A 21,160-nucleotide genomic window follows, 5' to 3' on the forward strand; every position below is an offset into this window, starting at 1 on the left:
CAATTCCACTGATCACGAGACTTACCGCGATGTCGAAGTCAAACACGAAAAAGTTTCCATAAAATTAAAAGATAACACCATCTGTAGTTAATGCTTAGTAATTTTCATTTTACTGGTTGTTGAGGTTTTTTGGAACCGGGGGGGGGGGGCATATTAAAGTTTTTATCCACGCAGACTAAAGATTTATAAGATAAGTTAGAAAATTCACGCCTGTTCATTGGTCGACAGTTATGGTCAATGAGAGCATAGGCCATGGAAATATCGTAACCAAGGCAAATTACGAAATACGTGATAAATCTTGACCTTTACTAAAACATAATCTGGCGAGTTGTGAAAGTTAGCTGGAACATTTAGACGAAATTTTCCACATTTTCGTCGGCTTCTAATCGAAAAACTGAGAAAACTGCGATCTTACGCGTAGTCACATCCGCGCGCGACTCCGCACTGATTTTCCATCTAAGACATCTTAGTCACCGGTAAATTTTTCGCGTTACATGTATTGTGTAAAACAAATCTACCATATTTTTCCAAGGTTTACTCTCTTGTAGACCATAGAAATGACGCCCTTTCTACGGTTTATTTAAATGTAGCGATGGAAAAATGTGGCAGATTTGTTACTGAAACAACCACCTTGTAAAACAAGATAAACAGTACCACTTCAAAGAGTACTACTTCATGTTAATAGTCAGAAGTCTGCGAATGAAGCCCTAGTGCTTGTAACTTTTAAAACGTTAGAACCACCTTGTACAGCACAGTAAACATGAAAGTACTGCTAAATAGCTTTCATTTGAATGGTCATAGACTAGGGTTTCATCCACAGACTTAAAAGTTAGAACCACGTTATACAGCATAATAAAACAGTACCACATGAAAGTACTGCTCAATAGCTTTCATTTGAATGATGACGCACCATACGGCTTTTCAAATGTTGTGATACGTTGGACGAAGTAAGTTAAAGCAAACATTTATTTATTATTAAATTTTATTATTATTTTTTATTATTATTATTTGTCCAGCATGTCTCGACAAGGTAGCCAGACGGTTCCAAAATTTTAACCCAACATCCATAATTATGTTGGCATCGTGCATAATTTTAATTTTTACAATTATACATTAGATGTTGTCACTGTGGAACTGGTTGGTAGGAGACGACACCTTAACAAGGAAACTTCGTGATTATTCTGTTAATCGCGTGAAGATTGCTGAAGCTGATATGACTCGTACTAAAAAGCTGGTGAGAGATTACATTGAAGATGAGATCATGTGGTACTGTCGACGAAATTCCACACTTCCAATCTTGAAACTGGAGTATACCGGTAGCGTGTACGAGAGGCTGAAAAAACAGAAGCTGCTGATGAAGTAGATGTAATGGTAGTACTGAAGACAACTAAGCCGTGGTTTTGGGGTGATCCAGAAGTAATGGTGGAAGAAACGAGCATACCAGGGTATGTGCGACTGAAGACAACCATGGCTGACTCGAAACTTCGCAAGTATGTCAGTCCCGAAGGGTATATAATTCCTGAGCGCCTTCGCAATGGTTGGTTTTACAGTCTCGTTGACCAAGCAGTCAGAGATTTCAGAGCAATGGCGAAATTGAATTGCCGATAGCTCTGACAGCCATTAAACCGGAGAAGGTTGAGTTTATTGACTCAATTTAAATCAATTTGCTTTTTTTATTTTTTAAAAAGAATACGATTAAAAAGAATAATTAGTTATCTTTTTCTCGAGTCGTCGAGTCTACAAGAGATAATGGTGCCTGTCGTTATCGGTAATAATACACCAAATAGATCTAACTCATATTTACTGACTCAAAAGTAGATAAGTGTGTTATTGCATGTAGATTAATCCTCTCGTCTCATACGGGAATGTCAATAAGATGCGGTTTTCTTTTTCAGTTTCTTTCAAACGCCGCGAACAAGCTGTAAGCACATTTTACTTTCAATTCGTGTAATTAATACCGACTCCTTTTAAATTATCTTCTTAAAAATTATTTTCACTAAAAACTCGAAAAAGTAATTTAATTCAGTTGTTTTAACAAGTGGAAAACCACTATCTAAAAAAGGTGGAAACTTAAAATAGCCACGCAAAAACAAATGAACGTATTCGTGTGTTTTTTTTTCAATCGAAAATAGAGGATATTACATGGTTGCGCGGAGATATGAAATTTATCTTCGAGTGTTCAAATCGATATCTCACGAGTGAGCGCAGCGAACGAGTGGGATATCGATTTGAACACGAGAAGATAAATTTCATATATCCAAGCAACCATGTAATATTCTGTTTATTATATAAACCTACTAATTACGATGTTTTTGACGATTTTCCGAAGATTGCCGACCATTTTCCGAAGATTTCCGAAGATTTGCAAAATGTTGTCCGAAGGTCGTACGAATGTTTCCGAACATTTTCCGAACTTTTCCGAAAATGTCCGAAGACATGCGAAGATTGCCGAAGATTGCCGAGGAAGATCCGAAGATGTTTCGACTTAACATCGATTTACTTTGGCTCTTTCAGCATTGAAACAGGGCAAACTTGTCAGAAAATGTTTCGAAATCGATATCTTCACATGTGAAATAACATGTTATTTTCACGTGTGAAGATATGATTTTTTCGCGCGAAAGATTTCCTGGTATTTCACTGATGTTTATATAATAACAAAGTTTATTTTCCAACTAAGCGCAACACAAAGCAAGTTCTTTTTATAAACTTTACAAAGCGCGCGCTCACTTCATTATTTCATTCAATATGCTTCTTGAGCTTGTTTTGTTTTGAACAAAACAAAAACATTTTCCCCGCCCACTGCGATTTCAGGTTAATAACGGAAGTTAAAGATGTTTAGCAGGCTTGTTTAAGTTTGTTTGAATTCACTTATTTCAATTGGTTAACAACTGTGCATGTCTTAAGATGAATGACAGCGATGTCGAATCAACACGAGCCAAAACTACATTGTACTTTCTGTTAGAAGGCAAGTTGTGTTCGATAATGGCTCAGTTGTAAAAAACGTCGGTCTATTAAAAGGAGCATTTGACTTGGTGGTCTTCAAAGTAAGAGAAGAATATATATTTCGTAATTTTGTAGCACAATGTCCACACAACTCGAGTAAGACGAAAAACATTTGCCTACCGTCAAGTCCCTCTTCGCCCGGTATCAGCTTAAGTGAATACCGCAGATTTATCGACGGCAACATCAAGAGTTATTTAACCAAGATCCTCCACAAATATCCAGGAAAACGACTTTGTGTAAGACAACATCCAGTTTTCACCACAGCTCTGCACATTCAGTATGATCGAAACTTTCAGGTGGATCCTTCGCCAACTGCCCTTTCAACTTTTAATTAATTAAAGTGAACTTCAAAAGCTTTGATTTAACGGTCAAATTGTTTCGCTGGCAGGTTTTTGATTCAGATTGCTGATTTTATTTTCTTGAAGGACCATTTGTTAGATTGTTAACGTTACGAGGAGTTGGCCGAACCGAAGGCGAAAAAGATGCGTTTTAATTTATCCGGATAATGTCTCGTCTTTTATAATTAATCCGGACAAATTGGAAAAGGATAAATGTTTTGCGACATTATCATGAAGTGAAGGTGGTAAATACGCACTTTGCAAACCAAAGTTGATAAATATTGTACCCTTTAGGTACTTATTTTTGTGTTCTGCTGCCATTATGTCATTTGTCATAATTAATGCCAAGCAGAACTGATATTGCAATCGGAAGAAAATGGAATGTGTGTAACAACTAGATGCCCAGGCAACTCACACAGGGAGCAGAGAAGTTCAGTTAGAACTAACTAATCAACAAAAATACGTCGAGCGCAATTATTTTGAAAAGTGTCAACCGCTGTCTGTTGTGACCGTGACTTCGAAAACTGAAACTTCCCGAGCGAGGCACATTATTCACAGCGGTCAAACGCAAAAACTGACGTCACCACTTTCGAATAATCAATACATGAAAATAACAATAAGATCAAAAGGAAGAAAGGAACCTTTCTAATTATTTGAAGACTTTCAAAGCCGTGATATTATGCATCCAATCCGCGATAAAATTTAATTACAACAAAATCCAAGTTCTCATTTTGAATTCCATTTTTTTCAGTTGATACCTTTATCCAACTTGTGAAAAATTCATTTCAAGTTCCTATTAATACTGTACATTCCCAATGTTTTGCTCAGGTCTTCAGAAGCGTCTTACTAACCAAATCTAAAATAATTCCAAAACATGCTGTACAAACATCCTACTCTTTGTGACAAACGACTTGACGACCAATTGTTCAGAAATGAAAATCGACACAGTTCTTGCTAAATAAAAAAAAAGTTTTACGGCGGAGTCAGGCTCAAAAAATATACCGCAAGATCACACCCCCATTCATAGTCAGAAACCAGCAAACCATCTAGTTTGCTAAAAAAACACTGCGTGACATCAATGACGTTACCTTTTTCATTTACAAAAATAACTTTAACTTGTCAAAGTAAGTGCAATTTCACAATGGTGAATATCAGTACAGTATGGGGCCCAGTTCTCGGCCGGGTCCAGTTCTCGGCCACTTTGTGTTTAACGCGTTTTTTCACACTCCAGTTGAATCAAAAGAAAAAGGTATTTCCTTCAAACGATAGACTGATTCATGTGCTTTAAGTATCTTGAGTTTGATCGTTCAATTCGATATAGAAAGCTCACACGTCGTGTTTACGCGGAAGTAGGTGAATTTGCATTCCCGAAAAAGTTGTTTGTTTACGGCTCCAAATTCATGGATGTAGTTAAATTCGTATTTTATCCAAAAGCCCCCACCATACGAGCTAATTTTTGGCATGTGAAACGTAGAATAATTCAGCTTTCTGCTTTAGTTAACTTTTCGTTGAACCGTTGTATTTTTTGGTCTTAATTTACTTCGAAATGTTTTCTTGCGACGTTTGCGTATTTGCCAGTTCTCGGCCACCCTGCTCGCTATCACAGCTTAGCGCTTGGTTTTTAATATAATTTCATCTGCTGCTGCCAGAATGAAAGAAATAAATGTTTTAAAAATAAAGTTCAATCTTATCTCTAAGTTTTGAGCTGACTCTTGTCTTGTCTATTATTTCTACAACACCTAAATATATTTCAAGACCTTTTCACTGCAAAATAAACCATCTAAATGCACGGGTCACACAATGCGGTTTTGCCAGAACCTGCACATAGGCAACTAGGCGCGTTAAAATCCTTCTTTTCTAAAGTAAAACAAAGCATCATAAAAATAATTTGGGATCGATATAGTATAAATAGGTTTACAGAGTGATTTTAGGACTGTGAAAATTAATTGAGCATTTTTTTTACAGATAATTACGCACAAGCTTTTTAGTGGCCGAGAACTGGACCCACAAATGGAGCTTTTATTTTTATTATTGCTCGGGCAAATTAATTTTTGACCGGTCGATAGCTTTACACCAAAAAGCTGAATAATGTAGCTAGCTCTGGGAGAAATTTCAAGTTCCTGCGGTTCTTCTGAGGTAAGAAATACAAGTTTACGTCAAAAGTGGCCGAGAACTGGGCCCCATACTGTACTTTGCCCCGTAAGCTTTTTTCTCTGTCCTTCCGCCGAAGCAAAAAAACACAACCTGATTACACATTAACCCAAAAGTCGACCAAGTGTGCCTGCAACGATTTCCTGTCAAAACTAAAATGAAAACCATTGCGGTATGCGTCACCCGTAGCGGTTTTGTAGCAACCCCAAGCTATCCCCGTCTTTTTGGCCGCGCCAGGAGACTACGCTCTAGGACGACCAAAGGGTAAACTATAAATCGGCCACGCCCGATTAATAATAATGGATTGATGTGTGGAGAGAAAGATGTCAGAAAAAATTTTTTTTCAGTAGGCTAAAAGATTAAAAGGAATCTTTTAGCGTGATACTGATAGTTAGAATGCCTTAATTTGCATATTCGTGAAAACAGCCGGATAACACACAAAGTTGAAGTTATGTCTGACAGGTATTTTCACGGGTTTTAATCCGTACTGTGACATTCTTGCATTCCAAGTAATTTTTAAAGAAAAATGAAGAATGACTCTGTTACGGAATTGGAAACTACCTAAACTGTGATGTGGAAAATGCGAGCAAAAGTAATTCTTATGAAACAGATATTTAATTACAACAGCGTGTGCCGTAAATGAGCTGATCTGCTGAAATGGCACTGAAATGGCAAAATTTTCTAGTGTTTATATAATTTTTTATTCTAGACTGTTACATTTCCCCATTTGTTTATTAATGGAATCAATTTACTAATGAACAAATGAACAAGCTTTGTTCATTGTAATTGAGTAGTTCTAAATCGAGATAACAGTGGCGATATAAAGCTTTCATTTTGTAGTAAATTTGAGGCCGTTCAAAACATCGTTAACAGACCTTGGAGCTTCTTGGCCGTTGATTATTCAAACTTAGCATTTGCCGGATCCAATTTGATAAATTGAAAGAAGAAAGATAGTTCTTTATAACTGTACCAAGTATAAATGTTACCGGTAAGTGGAATATTGACTTGGATAAAGTGAAAAAAAAGAAGCTTTCTCAAGACAAATACTCGGAAAAAAGATTTTTCCGAGTTCCCCCAACGGGTGTCAATCCCATGACCTTCCAGAATACCGGTTGGACGCTCTAACCACTAAGCTATGGGAGACTCGTGGTGAGCGAGGTCATATACTAGGTTATTATGTGTGACACATGTCCTGCCAAATGATGAATGTGAATAAATGCTGTGAATAAATTTATTTCACTTTATTTCACTTTATCCAAGTCACTATTCCACTTAACATTTAAGTCCTTAAGAGATCACTCTTAAGGACTAGTAAATACAGGAAAAAGTCAGGTTTTGGATGATTTTGCTTTCATCGGCAATATAGATATGTAATACTTTTGGGCTAATATTAAATGTTTTATTGCAGGAGCAGGTGCTTGTGTCCAGCTACAGAGTTATGAAGACGCCATAAACTGGTGTGATAAGGGATTAGCAGTATCCTTCATAATATTTTAGCAGGAGATGAATTTTTTCCGTGTTTACATAGCCTCATCCAAATACGAGTGGGGTTGGGAGAATCCGAGATGAAAACTAAACGTCCCTTGTCGTGGCTTGCTAACTCAAGTCTTCTCAGTGAAGTTAAAGTCGCTAATTAGCTTGCTACTACTTGTGCAGATGTGCTGAAATTAGCCAGATTACAGTCACTGAAGGTGTATATACAGCGACATGATCCTCAGAAAAAAGATAGAGGCATTTGACTTTGTGTTGAATATGAATAATCGATGAACGATCCGACGCCATCATGGCAATGATGAACTGTAGAAAGTTTTGTGTAATAAGCTTTATTTTGATCGATATTGCTTAAATACAAAAAAAGGCTAAATAGGATTGTTTTGATTACAAAATGACTCAACATATAAGATTCTTTGCGACTGAGGGCAGTTTCACTGTTGCAAGTGTTTTTGTTGGTGAACAGACAAAATAATAATTTCGCCAAAATATGCAAAACCTGATTTTTAAGATTCGTTCATTAAATTCCCTAAAATATAAAAGAGCCCGCTCCGTAGAGATATTTACAGCTTTAGCAACAAGGATATCTGTGTAAACTGACTGCTTAGTTTCTGGTCTGGAACCAGTGTACTTTTGGAGAAATTCAAAGAAACGTCTGGTACGTCTTAGCCATTAACCAAAATGGCCGAAAACGCACTTAGTTAATTAACTGATAAGTCGTTGTAAATTTAATGTAAGAAAACGCCTAATTCATCAATATAAACTAAAATGATGACTTTATATTTGCTCTAAGTCTTGAACAGTAGTGTTTTAATGGACTCAAGAACGGATTCGAGAGACCATACGCTTATTGACTGTCATTTCACAAAGTCTTTCATCCAGCAGGTGTTGCAGTGGTTCAATTCAACCAACAACTCGTCCTTTTCACTCAATACTGAAGAGATTTTATTTGGCCTTCCCAATACACCGAATGATGAATTAAAGAGAAAGCTAAACTACACTCTTTTATACATGTGTTATTATATTTATAAAATGAAACTCCAGAACGATTCATTATTAATCTCGGACTTTATAAGTAAAATCATTTATAAATATAGAATAGAACAACTTCTTTAAGTACATATAAACCAGTTATCTAACAACTTCTTCGCCTTCTCCTATAGTTTCTTTATATTGTTTAGTGAAAGATTTCCACCGCTTCTCATATTAATTTGTAATATTTCTGATCCGTTGCCACTGTATTGTGAATTGTAAATAGTATTTTGCAAATAGCGTTGTAATATTGTAAGTATTTTTTTGTGTGTGTTATTTTCTAAATGAATAAAAAAAATGGACTCAAAAAGCAGCTGTTTACATTTTTCACATTTCAGAGCATGTTTTGAGTGAAAAATTAGGTTAGGACACACCAACAAACAATGGGTGTTGCCATGACAATAATGAGGTTGCGACCATAAAAAAGAGCATTTTCGTACATCCCCCCTGAATATCTAGCTGCATGCAAAATATGAAGAGGGTTCAAACATTTTCATTTCCCACTTTGCTTCATTCTAACAGAGAATAGTTCTTTAGGACTTTTTTTTCAAGGTAGGCTTTTTTGGCTCCAAGTAATCACAATACAGTAGGCTGCCTTTCCATCCTATTGCAGCTTGTATCATAAGGCTTTTTATTTTTTACATAGATTTGGGGAAGGCTGTGGGCCTTTTCTTCTGAGGGATTGATAACGTTAATTTGTTGTCTGTGACCTGAATGGCAGGCCTATAACCAGGTGGATAATATGCATTACTCGAGTGGGTCACTGATGTTTTGCCACATTTGACGTCTTCTGCGATCTATAACTGAACAGACGTACGGCAAAATGGAATCTACTTGTTTTATACAATAATATAAGACTTACTTCAGTATACGCGATGCCGCTACCCGTAAACTAAAGTTGTTTTCATTTCACGATAAAGGTTTTGGTAACCTGAAGCACTGCTTAACCGATTTAGTAAACAGAATAATGGAACGAAAAAACTAACCTTTATTCCATTTGGAAAGTTGTAAACTTTAAACTTTAACCTACGCGTTCAACCGTAATTCATCGATTTCCCGTGGCGTCGTTCAACTCTTACAGATTTCGATAATTTCTCGAATCAATCACTTCTCAATCACTGTCTACTTCAAGCTTGTTTAGCCAGTTAAATGTTTCGAAAGGTAAACGATACTTGGCGGATTGTTTCTTACTGTAGATTTATATTCAAGCTGAACTTTTTTGTTTTGTCATGGCCTCGCGAGTTTTGAAAAACGTTGCCGAGAACACTGATTTGGACTATGAACTCTGATCACGCGCACGAGTCATACCACGCAGTGACGTCATCTGTGCGTCTGTACTCTAATAGATGACAGGCATCAACCAATCACAACGCGCGCAGTAGCTCGGTTATTGTATAAAATTAAATATAAAAGTTTTTTTCCTCGAGTGATAGCTGAAGTGCAAATAATAGAAAAGGCTAACAGTTAATTTTTTACCGCTACACTGCTTGAATGAATTCATTATTTTCACATTATGTCATGTGACTTGACCCTAAGCAGATTGACAGGAATAGTAAGACTTTACTAGATTTATGGACGGAGTGCATGAGAGATCAAAATAAACCACAAGAAACAAAAGTACCAGAAATGAAGAGAAAGCTTATGACTCACACCGTGAAAGACCAGGTAGGTAATGCTATATTTTGAAAGGAAAACGTTGCTCCCAAAGTCCCAAATGTACCGTAAATTGAAACCATGTACCAAGGAAACGGGTGTGATGAATTTTTTATCTTTTGTAATAGTATTTTTTAGACTGGATTGTTAATTGTGCCAAGTTTGCAGAAAAGATAATTACTTATTACTTTACATGGAATCACCGTAACTAGTTCTTGTTATTGTTGCGGACACGGAAGGAAGGTTCGTCAAAAAGTTTAAAAATAATGGAATGATTAATGACAAAACAAGATGGGATTATTTTGTTTACCATTTTTGGTAAATGTTCATGATTTCGTTACTTCTTCCCGTCTTACAGGAAAGAAAAGCCTTTCTACCCATAATGTCCAAAGACGCGAGCGATAAGACTGAAGAAGGAACTTGGTATGGTGATGTTGCCAACGCCAACGACAATATTGTAGGTTTAAATGATGCAACACAGTATCTCAAACAAACCACTGACGTACTTGGCATCGATAATCAGAGTCTGGGAGATTTAAAAACAACCATCGAGTACCATGAAAGACGTCTAAACATTGACAGAGAAATACTAGATAGTTTTGCCGAAGGACTTGCATATGCTAAACTTGGCATCGCCTTTCAATATCTGGGATATTTCGAAAAAGCCATCGAGTACCATGAACGTCATCTAATGATTGCCAAAGAAGTAGGAGATACGGCTGGAGAAGGACGTGCATATGGTAACCTTGGCTGCGCTTATGGTAGTCTGGGAGATTTCAAAAAAGCCATCGAGTACCATGAATGTGATCTAAAAATTGCCAAAGAACTAGGAGATATGGCTGGAGAAGGAGATGCATATAGTAACCTTGGCGTCGCTTATCGCAAACTGGGAGATTTCAAAAAAGCCATCGAGTACCATGAACGTGATCTAAAAATTGCCAAAGAAGTAGGGAATACGGCTGGAGAAGGACGTGCATATGCTAACCTTGGCATCGCTTATCACAGTCTAGGAGATTTCAAAAAGGTTATCGAGTGCTATGAATGTCATCTAAAAATTGCCAAAGAAGTAGAAGACGAGGTTGAAGAAGGAGGTGCATGTTCTTACCTTGGCATTGCCTATGACAATCTAGGAGACTTCAGAAAAGCCATCGAGTACCATGAACGTCATCTTAGAATTGCCCAAAAAACAGGAGACAGGTGTGGAGAAGGAAGTGCATATGGCAACCTTGGCATTTCCTTTGGAAAACTTGGAGATTTCAGAAAAGCCATCGAGTTTCATGAACGTCATCTAAAAATTGCCAAAGAAGCAGGAGACACAGCTGGCGAAGGACGTGCATATTGTAGCCTTGGTAACGCTAATCACAGGGTGGGGGATTTCAAAAAAGCCATCGAGTACCATGAACGTTGTCTAAGAATTGCTAAAGAATTGGGAGACATGGATGGAATAGGAGGTGCATATGGAGGCCTTGGCAACGCTTTTTACAGTATGGGAGAATTGGAGAAAGCCATCAAGTACCAAGAACTTCATTTAAAAATTGCCACAGAAGTAGGAAACAAGGCTGGAGAAAGAGGTGCATACACTAGCCTAGGCATTGGCTATCGCCATCTGGGAGATTTAGAAAAAGCCATAGATTACCATGAACGAAGTTTAAAAATTGCCAAAGAAGTAGGAGATACGGCTGGAGAAGGACATGCATATGGTAACCTTGGCAACGCTTATCTCAGTCTGGGAGATTTCAGAAAAGCCATCGAGTGCCATGAGTATCTTCTAAAAATTACCAAAGAAGTAGAAGACAGGGCTGGAGAGGGGAGTGCATATGGTAACCTTGGCAACGCTTATCTCAGACTGGGAGATTACAAAAAAGCCATCGAGTGCTCTGAATGTTATCTAAAAATTGCCAAAGAGGTAGGAGACGAGACTGGAGAAGGACGTGCATATGGTATTCTTGGCAACGCTTATCTCAGTCTGGGAGATTTCAAAAAAGCGATTGAGTACCATGAACATCATCTTATAATTGCTCAAAAAACAGGAGACAGGTGTGGAGAAGGAGGTGCATATGGTAGCCTTGGCATTTCCTATAGACATCTTGGAGATTTCAGAAAAGCCATCGAGTTTCATGAACGCAGTTTAAAAATTGCCAAGAAAGTACTAAACAGGGCTGGAGAAGGAGGTGCATATGGAAACCTTGGCTTTGATTATCACTGCTTGGGAGATTTCAAAAAAGCCATCGAGTACTATGAATGTGGTCTAAAAATCTCCAAAGAAGTAGGCAGATGTGATGAAGGAGGTGCATATGGCAATCTTGGCATAGTTTATCACAGTCTTGGAGATTTCAGAAAAGCCATCGAGCACCATGAACGTCATCTCAAAATTGCCATAGAAGTAGAAGATACGGCTGGAGAAGGATGTGCATATAGTAACCTTGGCATTGAATATTTCAGATTGGGAGATTACAAAAAAGCCATCGAATACCATGAACGCGCTCTCAAAATAGCCAAAGAAACCGGAGACAGGGCTGCAGAATCAAAGGTATATGGTAACCTTGGCAGTACCTATGCCCTTCTGAGAGATTTTAAAAAAGCCATCGAGTACGAAAAAAGTGGTCTAAAAATTGCAAGAGAAATAGGAGAAACGGCTGCAGAGGCTGCATTGCTTAACAACCTTGGTCAAAATTTTGAATTAGAAGGCTTACTAATCGAGGCTCTTGACTGTTATTATTCTAGTGTGAGAAAGTACAACGATGTTAGGCACCGTCTACTGTTTAACGATGAGTGGAAAATTAGTTACCGCAATATGTATAGTTTTGCGTACACTTCTTTATGGCGTCTGTTGCTTAAACAAGGCGAGGTAATTAAGGCTCTTTTTGCCGCTGAGCAAGCACGTGCACAAGCACTGCAAGATCTTATGAATTTAAAGTACGCATCTGAATCAGTTCACAAAACAGAAGAAATAACCTATGACACCTTCAGTTGCCTCCCATCGACAACAGTCTTTTTGGCGATTGATGAAAGAGAAATCATTTTCTGGACTATCCGAAACGGTAAAGATGTTCATTTAAGAAGACAAAGAATTGGCGGTAGTAGCTCGGAAGATGTCGCGACCACTGTTGCCGAGTCTTTAATTCACAGTGCTTATGGAAAAATTGGTTTAAGAGATAGTGTGAAATGTGAGGATCGTTCATTGGATAGGCTGAGCCATGAAGATTTGCCAAATAAGAAGTGCAGTCACACCATATCTGAACCGACGGAAATTGATACAAATCCTTTGAGAGCATTGTATGACGTCATTATTGGTCCCATCTTCGACTTGATTCATGGCAATGAACTGATATTGGTTCCTGAAGGACCATTGTGCTTGGCCCCTTATGCTGCATTCCTCGATTTTAATTTAAAATATCTGAGTGATGCCTTCAAAATCCGAGTAATTCCGTCCCTGAGTAGCTTGAAGTTGCTCAACGATTGTTCAGCAGATTACCACAAGAAGTCTGGGGCGCTGCTTGTGGGTGATCCATGTTTAGAGGAAGTTCTTTATCAGGGAGAAAGGCTGATGCAGCTGCCATGTGCAAAAGCAGAAGTAGAAATGATTGGGGAACTTCTACAGACTGCTCCCCTCACCGGAAAAGAGGCAACAAAAGATGAAGTCTTGAGAAGACTCCCTTCAGTTGCTTTGGTACACATTGCAGCACATGGTCGTATGGAAACAGGAGAAATTGCGTTGGCACCAAGCACTACAAGAGTATTCCAAAGTCCTTCTGAGGAAGACTTCCTTTTAACAATGAAAGATGTGTTGAGAGTTCAATTGCGAGCAAGACTGGTTGTACTAAGTTGCTGCCATAGTGGTCGTGGTGAGATTAAGTCTGAGGGGGTGGTTGGCATTGCACGGGCCTTTCTTGGTGCCGGTGCTCGTTCTGTTCTTGTGTCCCTGTGGGCGATTGATGACGAGGCTACTCTGGAGTTCATGAAGAGTTTTTACCAACATCTAGCAGAAGGAAGAAGTGCTAGTGAAGCTCTGAACCGAGCTATGAAGTTTTTGAGAGATTCTGACGAGTTTAACGAAGTGAAATACTGGGCGCCATTTGTACTCATCGGTGATGACGTTACACTGGACTTAGATGAAGGCGATTAGATGTACCTTACTGTAAGTATATCTTTTAAGAATTACGTTTGATAGTAACAGTTGTGTTGATTAAAAGGTTAAGAAATACAACGTAAAGGGATTGTATTGTTGTTAACATTGTTTTACAACAACACTTTTTCAGCGTTATTTCAGATAAATTTTCAGATGACAATAATTATACGCTTTGTTTGTAAGTGTTGCAAATTGAAAGCTTATTGTAGAAAACGTTGGTTTTTGCCGCTGTTTTAGATTTTCGATGACAAATGTTGTTTCTTGCAAAGTGAAAACTAAAAGATTTTTGCTCGCGTGTTAATAGGAATTTGCGTTTGCTATGGTTTCCTTAACTACGCTTGGTAGCTGTTTTAAAATCCCAGGCCAATCAGAACAAAACTCTATCGTTATTTGCTTTCGTTTTCCCGTGCCTAGTGCCGACAACATGTATTTGTTTCAAGTTTTGATTGGCATGTATTTTGATTGGCTCACGGGATTGCCTGGGATATTTGTAGAAAGTGTGATTAATTCAATTGGTTTTGGCTTTCCCACAGTTTAACGATAATCGCTTTAATAGTGGAAAATTATTTTATTTCTAGTGGTTGGTTCTTTCATTTGATATGTTAAATGTTTTCATTTTTTTCCATCTAAGGTGGCGAACTTGAAACCTTAATACAGGGCAAAACAGGGCTTGGACGATCGGTACTGATGTAGACTTGATGGGTGTTTCTTCACATTGTAAAGAACAGTTGACTTGTCTAAAAGACATCGTAAATACTGATCTTTAGAGAGTAATTAGGAGTTAAAGCTTCTGCAACTACAAAATCGATGAAATGAAGCTTTAGTCCCAATAGTAGCTAACAGCGTTTTTACGTCGTTCCCTGTAGCATGACCAGTGGGCTTATCAATACGGCGAACAAAAACGACTCTCTGTTGTCACGAGAATACTAAATACTATTAGTTAATTTAAGTCAAAGTAGCTCACTACCCGACAGTTTGTTTGCGTCTTCCTGTATTGCATCAGAAAGGGTTAAATTTGAAGCCAACCGCCAATTACTTTTCGGATATACAAATGATGTTAAGTTATCCCCTAGGCATTATTTTTAGTTTTATTATAAAGGATTTATGATCATTTGATACAACAGTCCATATCATAAGGGCGGTTGAACAGCTACTTGGAAGTAATCACAAAGAAGTAGTAGTAAACTATTCAATTACAATAGAAATAGCAACATTTGTATTTAATTAGTAATTTCGAAAAACAACAGAAAAAAAAGTCATGTAGATACTTGTACGTACCAGTTAATGTCGTCATGTCTGTGGCATGCAAAGTGATAACAAAAAGGTATTTGGTGAGAGAATTAAAGATATTTTAGTTAAACATTTTAAAATGAAAACTAGCGATATAAGTAGAGAACAACGTTTCGCTGTCTTCATGATAGCGTTTTCAAGGTCAGTGTCAATGTCAAGTGCGACGGCTAGTTATGAATATGATTTTATAATAGAGCGTGAAGAGTGTAGTGAAGTATTTTGAATGTAATTAGAGGTACAGAAAAATTAGGAACGCATTGAGAAAACGCTGTAAAGCGATTGAGTGTTAGTGATAGGACTCAAGCTCTGCTAACATTATAAACAGATGAATATATCACTGCGCCTTTTACAAAGCAGTTCCTCATTTCAATCACTTTAACTAACGTAACCAATTAAATATTTGCAAGAAATTTGGCATAAACAGCTTTAAAACTATAAAAATCATACTTTAAAATTGTTAGTCAGATTGAAGGACAAGTAGCAGTTTTCACTGAGTAAAATAGTAATAAAATAAATTTGGTTTTGAAATTGGTGTATCACTAAGAAAGAAGAAATTGATTCATTTTTATATTAAAAGGATATCTAAATCTAGAAAATTTAATGGAGAAAGGATTTGTATTCATATATCATAAATTATATCATTTATCTTGTTTCTGTTTTTTTTGTGCAATACTATCAATTTATTCGGTTATACAGTTTTGTTTGCATTCTTTGGTTTTCTAGTATTGCGAACTTGTTGAAGAATATCGTACAGGTAGGAACTTTTATTGAGTGAAATAGTAATTAAAATATACTTGTATTTTAAAGTGACGTTTCACCTGGAGAAGAAACTTGTTCGTTTTAATTCCATTTAAAAATTTTAAGCCATAGACAGTTTAAGGAGCTTCGACTGTATCAATTATCGTGTTTCTTAATGGTATCATATGTTTTGTTATATTTTGCTTAGCCTGTTAAAATTTCTAGGGCAATTGTTAAGGGGAATGATAATAAAAATTATTTCAAGATAACACTTTTTGTGTGCCTTCAGCGTCTTGATTGGGACTCTGTTTGGGAAGATATTAGTTTGGCAGAACAAGATTTGGTATTAAAGAGTTCCCCCTGTTTTCCTTTTCACCAGCTGTCATTCACTTATTTTCTCCTCATTCCGGGAACCTGATATATAAGGTTATATGTAGCTTCGTTTTCGCAGGGCAGTCTTCGAACGAAAGAGTTTCTTCTGATGACTCTTAAAAGTTAACAGGAGAAAATCCGATTGGAGGAGGGGGGCAACTCTCATGTTCAGGGGTGGAGAGTTTTCGAAGGAAAACTTGAAATAAACCTCTGAACGAAAACAATCAGGGCGCGGCTTTAGCAGATACCATTCTTTAATGATTCGCTTTTTGCACGATCCCATAATACATCTTGTTTACCCCCCAAAATTTTTGCGTAAGCATTGTTTTCAATTTCTCTTGAGACGATTGTACGTCACTGTAAATCCAAAGAGAAATTGAAAACAATGCTTACGCAAAAATTTTGGGGAAACAAAATGTATTATGGGAACGGTGAAAACAGCGAATACAAATAAAAGCTATAGTGGCTTAAACCCCTTAAGCCCCGATGTCAATATACAAATTCTCCTGACTGATCTCCCATATTTACATATTGTATAAGTTGGGAGAATTTGTTAAACGAATAAAGCAATTTCCCTTTGATGATTATTTTATTAATTCTCGTAAACTTTCATCCAGATTACGTACTGATATTGTGAGGAGAAATTTGATGCTCGTCACCCTTGGTACTTTTACGTCAGATTAACCTACACTGTTGATAAAGTATGGCAAAGTTTCTTGTTTTCTTTCATGCGCAATCCTCAAGACAGCTATATCAAGATTCCAAGGGGGGAGGGGGCGAACCGCAGAGCCCTAAACTGTTTGCCGCGGAGCCCGGAGTCCTATAGTTTCGCTCCTTGGAGCCCTCATGCTGTTTTAATGCTGAATCTGGAGCCCCAAATACTGAATTCAGTCATTCTTACACACAGATAGCGTCATATGGCCTGGTGCGTTGTTTGCTAGTCTCATTTAAAAAAAATCAAATTATAGATTACTGAGATGCTGAACACAACAACAACAACAACACCATTATTGACCCTTCATGTAGCTACTTACATAGAACCGTACAACTTAGAAAAGGAAAAACAAGGGTACTGGCGACCCGAAATAGCACACCATTGGGCTAAAAATGCCAAAATGTTTTAACAGGTTTTGGTCGGACACACAAACGTACGAAGCATAACATACCAGAGAGAAAAGAAAAAAAGAAGCCAAAAACCATACTTGTAATCTATAACTATAAGTACGTTATTGACTGTGTTAAATATTAACATATTAATTGATAAACAATTCAGGAAAACTGTAACACATTAGTATATCAGTAGAGCCTGGAGCCCTCGTTTGATGTACCCCTAGGGTTTACAATTTATGTTTGGTACCAATTAGTAAAGTTTTATTCGCAAAACCTGACTTTCCAATTTAGAGATTTTTTCGAATTCTATGCATCATGTATGCATTAGTAAGTGTAATTTTTTGTTCTAGATACTGATAGCTCTTAGGAATGAAAAGGAGTAAAGCTCACGACCAGAAAATACGTACATTCTGATATCTTTGACAGCCTACGTGTACTTTTACAAATCCCGATAAAAAGCCCTATCATTTTTTAATGGCAGTCCCGGATATCAATTGCTCTTGGCAAGAAAGTAAATTATGTTTAGCATTTGAATGTACAAAATCCTCACAATTTAAATAACTTGATGATTTTACACAGTTTATCTCAGCTAATTACGTCATGTATAAGAAATGTGGATAGAGCAAAATCTCTGAATATAATGAAAAAAACCTTTTTAGACTAGCCAAGTGAAGGTGAGTAAAAGGAGAAGAAAAGAAAGTGGTTCATAGAAAAAGGTTTCTCTTTTCTCTTTTGCTCACGTCGTGCTCATTTTACTATCCTAGAAAAGCTTGCTGTGACTAACACCTTTAGCTTTTTAACTTACAAGTGTTTTTAAATGATGAACACCGAAATTCCTACAATTTATATTTGTACAATCAAGTGCATTCATTAAAAAATGGAGTTGCGTTATATGTTGCCCCCCGGGGGAGGGGGGACAGGGGCAGAGGGGGCGGGCAGAAACCTGGAAGGTAGTGGCCTGAAATTTTATGGGCGGCAGAAGAAGAGAGGGCAGGCAGGATTCTAAAAGTAGCAGGAACTGGGAGGAATTGGAAAAATGTTTTGCATCTTTGTTAAAGGATTTGGCACAGAGAAGGGGGGACCACTAAGGAATGGGGTGGGGCACGGAGAAAAAGGTACAGGAAGCCAGAAGTTCACCTCTTCCAACTTATATCAACACCCAGCCCCCACCCCCAACACCTATATTAAAACTCAGTCATGCTTAGCTTTAAATCCTCTAAACTGTAGAAAACTTCAATTGAAAAAAATGACTATTAATATTATTAATAAGCTAACAGTGCTTAGAAGTGATTTTTTATTGTTTTAATTTTTTTTTCATAAAATAACAACCACTGATAATTCCTAAAGCACAAGCCGTTAAAATATCAACGTATAGTCGTATATCAGACATCACGCAATGAATCAGCAAACTATGAAACTAGTTTATTTATTATAACTCATATGATTTCCGCTCCGAATGGAGAATGCCCTTGTTCCTGCAGCATGTTACCTCCAACAGGGGGTACTTGCTTTGTAGCCCCTCCTTTCCGACTTGACGAGGGGAGTCGGGGATTGGATGTCCTACCAGAGCATTCTGGTGGAATAGCAAGGGAGTCCAATCGCGTCTATAGCATTGCTTCTCTTCGCCTTCGTGCCAAAGAACATCAGATGAACATCGTGCAGATTCTTAGCAGAAAATAAAATACTTCTACACGAAGTTGAAAATTCTTTTCTAGTTAGTCGGAAATTACGAGATACATTTTAGTTTTCTGGCTCATTGGTATCGAATCTTCGAATAAAGATGAATATTGTATTTTACAATATTTTATCTGCATGTCAGAAAATTTCGAAAAAGTTTTAGTATTTTCTGAATTTGTAATTTAATGAATAGTGTCTACATATCGAAGGTATATCGAACTGTATCTGACTTTTTAAGACAATGTAAAACAAATACAGCTACCTAACTGTAAATAAATTTATATTGACCGTAAGTTTTGTTTAGCCTCTTTTGTTTTTAAGTAAAAAAGCTTTCAGTGGGTTAAAAAAATGAATTTATCGATGCAATTAAATTATACATGTTCTTGTAAACTTATAAAGTAACCCTTTGATGGCGGGATCTGACTTCTTAGAGATAACTTTGCAAAAAGTTGCAAAATCTGAACTCAGTTAATGCCGATTTTAATAATCAAAGACAGACGATTAGAACATATATTAAGGATAAAGAAACTGTCTTGGACGAAAAGAAACACAATTATTAACTAAATGACGAAAAAATAGAAATAAAAAAATGTGTTTTATTGTCAGATTGCAACCTACATGAAATAACTTGCTCGGTGGAAGCCAGAACCGTATATACATGGGATAGCCCCCATCCCCCAATCCCCATCTCCGCTTGGAAGCTCCTCTGTTATAAAGTACATCTATCTGCTAACACAAAAATATTCCGGGTATAAGCCATCCCCAAGAATAAGCCTCACCCTGGGTATCAGCTATTCCCGGGTTTAAGCCATTCCTTGAGTATAAATCATCACCTGGGTATAAGGCATCCCCCGGGTAAATGCTATCCCCAGGTATAAGCAATTCCCTGGGTTTAAGCCATTTCCCGGATGTAAGCCATTCCTTGGGTATAAATCATTACCTGGGTATAAGGCATCCCCGGGTGTAAGCTATCCCCAGGTATAAGCCATTCCTTGGGTATAAATCATTACCTGGGTATAAGGCATCCCCGGGTGTAAGCTATCCCCAGGTATAAGTCCCCTTCCAAGTTCTTTTTCACTGTGATGAAAACATTAGTTTCCAAGTAGAAATCAGATAAAAAACGTTTAGTGAAATAAAGAAGTTTTTGTCACAATATATGCCTCATCAGATCTGAACATAAGGTTCTAAAATTGGAGAATATTTTACACATGTGTAATGTTTTTTTTTTTTCGTGCAAGTATACATCGGCCACGGGATGCCTAGTAAACAATATTTCCTTCTAACTTCGTTCGCAATTGTTGTAAATCTAATAGTCCGTATAAATTAATTTGATCCTTGACAGCTCAATTTCAGAGGTTTTTTCATACCGCTTATCGCAGACTCCCTCGAATATAAAAGCCCCCAAATAAAATCCTTCCCCAAACCCCTCCCAAAAGATTAACCCAGATCCGTTGAATGTTTTGACCGCACACGAATCGAAATTCTATTGCCAATCGGTGGTGCTCATTTCGGCCCAAGAGTGTCTCCGATTTCTTTGAAATATTTCGCTTTGTATGATCAAGAATGCCTTAAAAACATTTTTATCGTTTTTGACTTCATAGAAAGTACACAAACGTTTTCCAAAGCAACATCTGTAGCTTAGAAACATATATTTGACTTGTATTTTGCATGGATTTTTCGAGGGCGTTTTGTGAGCTCGTTTTAGTAGTCAAGTGATATTGAAAGTTAATAAAACTAAACTAACGTTTGAAATTATAACGAGATTTGTTAATTCGTATGAATTGATGCTTAGTAAATAGGGAAAGCTAATTTAAAACTGGTCTTTACTGCATCCTTTTGTCATTGACTAGTATACCAAACGTCACCTGAACTTTATTTCCTTTTCTGCTAAACTTTATGTATTGTTTCTATTCAATATTTTACACAAAAGGTTATAGATACACCACAGGAGATAAAATCAAAAGAAAAATACATTTAAGAGAAAAATAAAACTGTTTTTAATTTAAAAAATTCAAATATCTTGAAAAGTTCTGTCGAATTTTAGTAGCTCAATTCTAAGCACGATGGTCTTCCAATTAATATCATGGAAATATTGTGAAGCATAAAATTTAAAAGAGAAGAATTAAAATTATCAAGAAAGTTTCGTTGAAGCTAACATATGGCATTTAATAAGGAG

At 37.1% G+C, this 21,160-nt stretch overlaps 2 protein-coding genes across 3 annotated transcripts; both read left to right on the forward strand.

The window, feature by feature from the left end:
* The first annotated feature begins 1,368 nt into the window (after nucleotides 1-1,368).
* On the forward strand, nucleotides 1,369-10,349 carry LOC144664216 (uncharacterized). Its single transcript, XM_078525326.1, has 5 exons — nucleotides 1,369-1,537; nucleotides 6,901-6,968; nucleotides 9,555-9,680; nucleotides 10,027-10,220; nucleotides 10,334-10,349. The coding sequence occupies exons 1-5, from the start codon at nucleotides 1,369-1,371 to the stop codon at nucleotides 10,347-10,349; spliced, it is 573 nt and encodes a 190-aa protein (XP_078381452.1).
* On the forward strand, nucleotides 10,343-14,641 carry LOC144663550 (tetratricopeptide repeat protein 28-like). Of its 2 annotated transcripts, XM_078524536.1 has the most exons (4): nucleotides 10,343-11,137; nucleotides 11,258-11,599; nucleotides 11,957-13,806; nucleotides 14,429-14,641. In XM_078524536.1, exons 1-3 carry the CDS (start codon nucleotides 10,360-10,362, stop codon nucleotides 13,792-13,794), a joined length of 2,958 nt encoding a protein of 985 aa, XP_078380662.1. In that variant the 5' UTR covers nucleotides 10,343-10,359; the 3' UTR covers nucleotides 13,795-13,806; nucleotides 14,429-14,641. The 2 variants fall into 2 exon arrangements, with proteins under 2 accessions (XP_078380662.1, XP_078380663.1); XM_078524537.1 differs by having other exon boundaries at nucleotides 10,350-10,460; nucleotides 11,300-13,806.
* Nucleotides 14,642-21,160: the final 6,519 nt, after the last annotated feature.

Source organism: Oculina patagonica, chromosome 8 (genome assembly GCF_052425735.1).
Source record: "Oculina patagonica isolate OP01 chromosome 8, crgOcupat, whole genome shotgun sequence".
Lineage (NCBI taxonomy): Eukaryota > Metazoa > Cnidaria > Anthozoa > Scleractinia > Oculinidae > Oculina > Oculina patagonica.

Bases quoted from the DNA above. Each gene is read 5' to 3' on its own strand.
- LOC144664216 (XM_078525326.1), top strand. From the start codon at position 1,369: ATGGTAGTACTGAAGACAACTAAGCCGTGGTTTTGGGGTGATCCAGAA. The intron at 1,538-6,900 runs GTTGGTTTTACA...GTTTTATTGCAG, and splicing joins TCCTGAGCGCCTTCGCAATG to GAGCAGGTGCTTGTGTCCAG. The intron at 6,969-9,554 runs GTATCCTTCATA...GACCCTAAGCAG, and splicing joins GGTGTGATAAGGGATTAGCA to ATTGACAGGAATAGTAAGAC.
- LOC144663550 (XM_078524536.1), top strand. From the start codon at position 10,360: ATGATTGCCAAAGAAGTAGGAGATACGGCTGGAGAAGGACGTGCATAT. The intron at 11,138-11,257 runs GCAACGCTTTTT...ACACTAGCCTAG, and splicing joins AGGTGCATATGGAGGCCTTG to GCATTGGCTATCGCCATCTG. The intron at 11,600-11,956 runs GTGCATATGGTA...GTGATGAAGGAG, and splicing joins AGACGAGACTGGAGAAGGAC to GTGCATATGGCAATCTTGGC.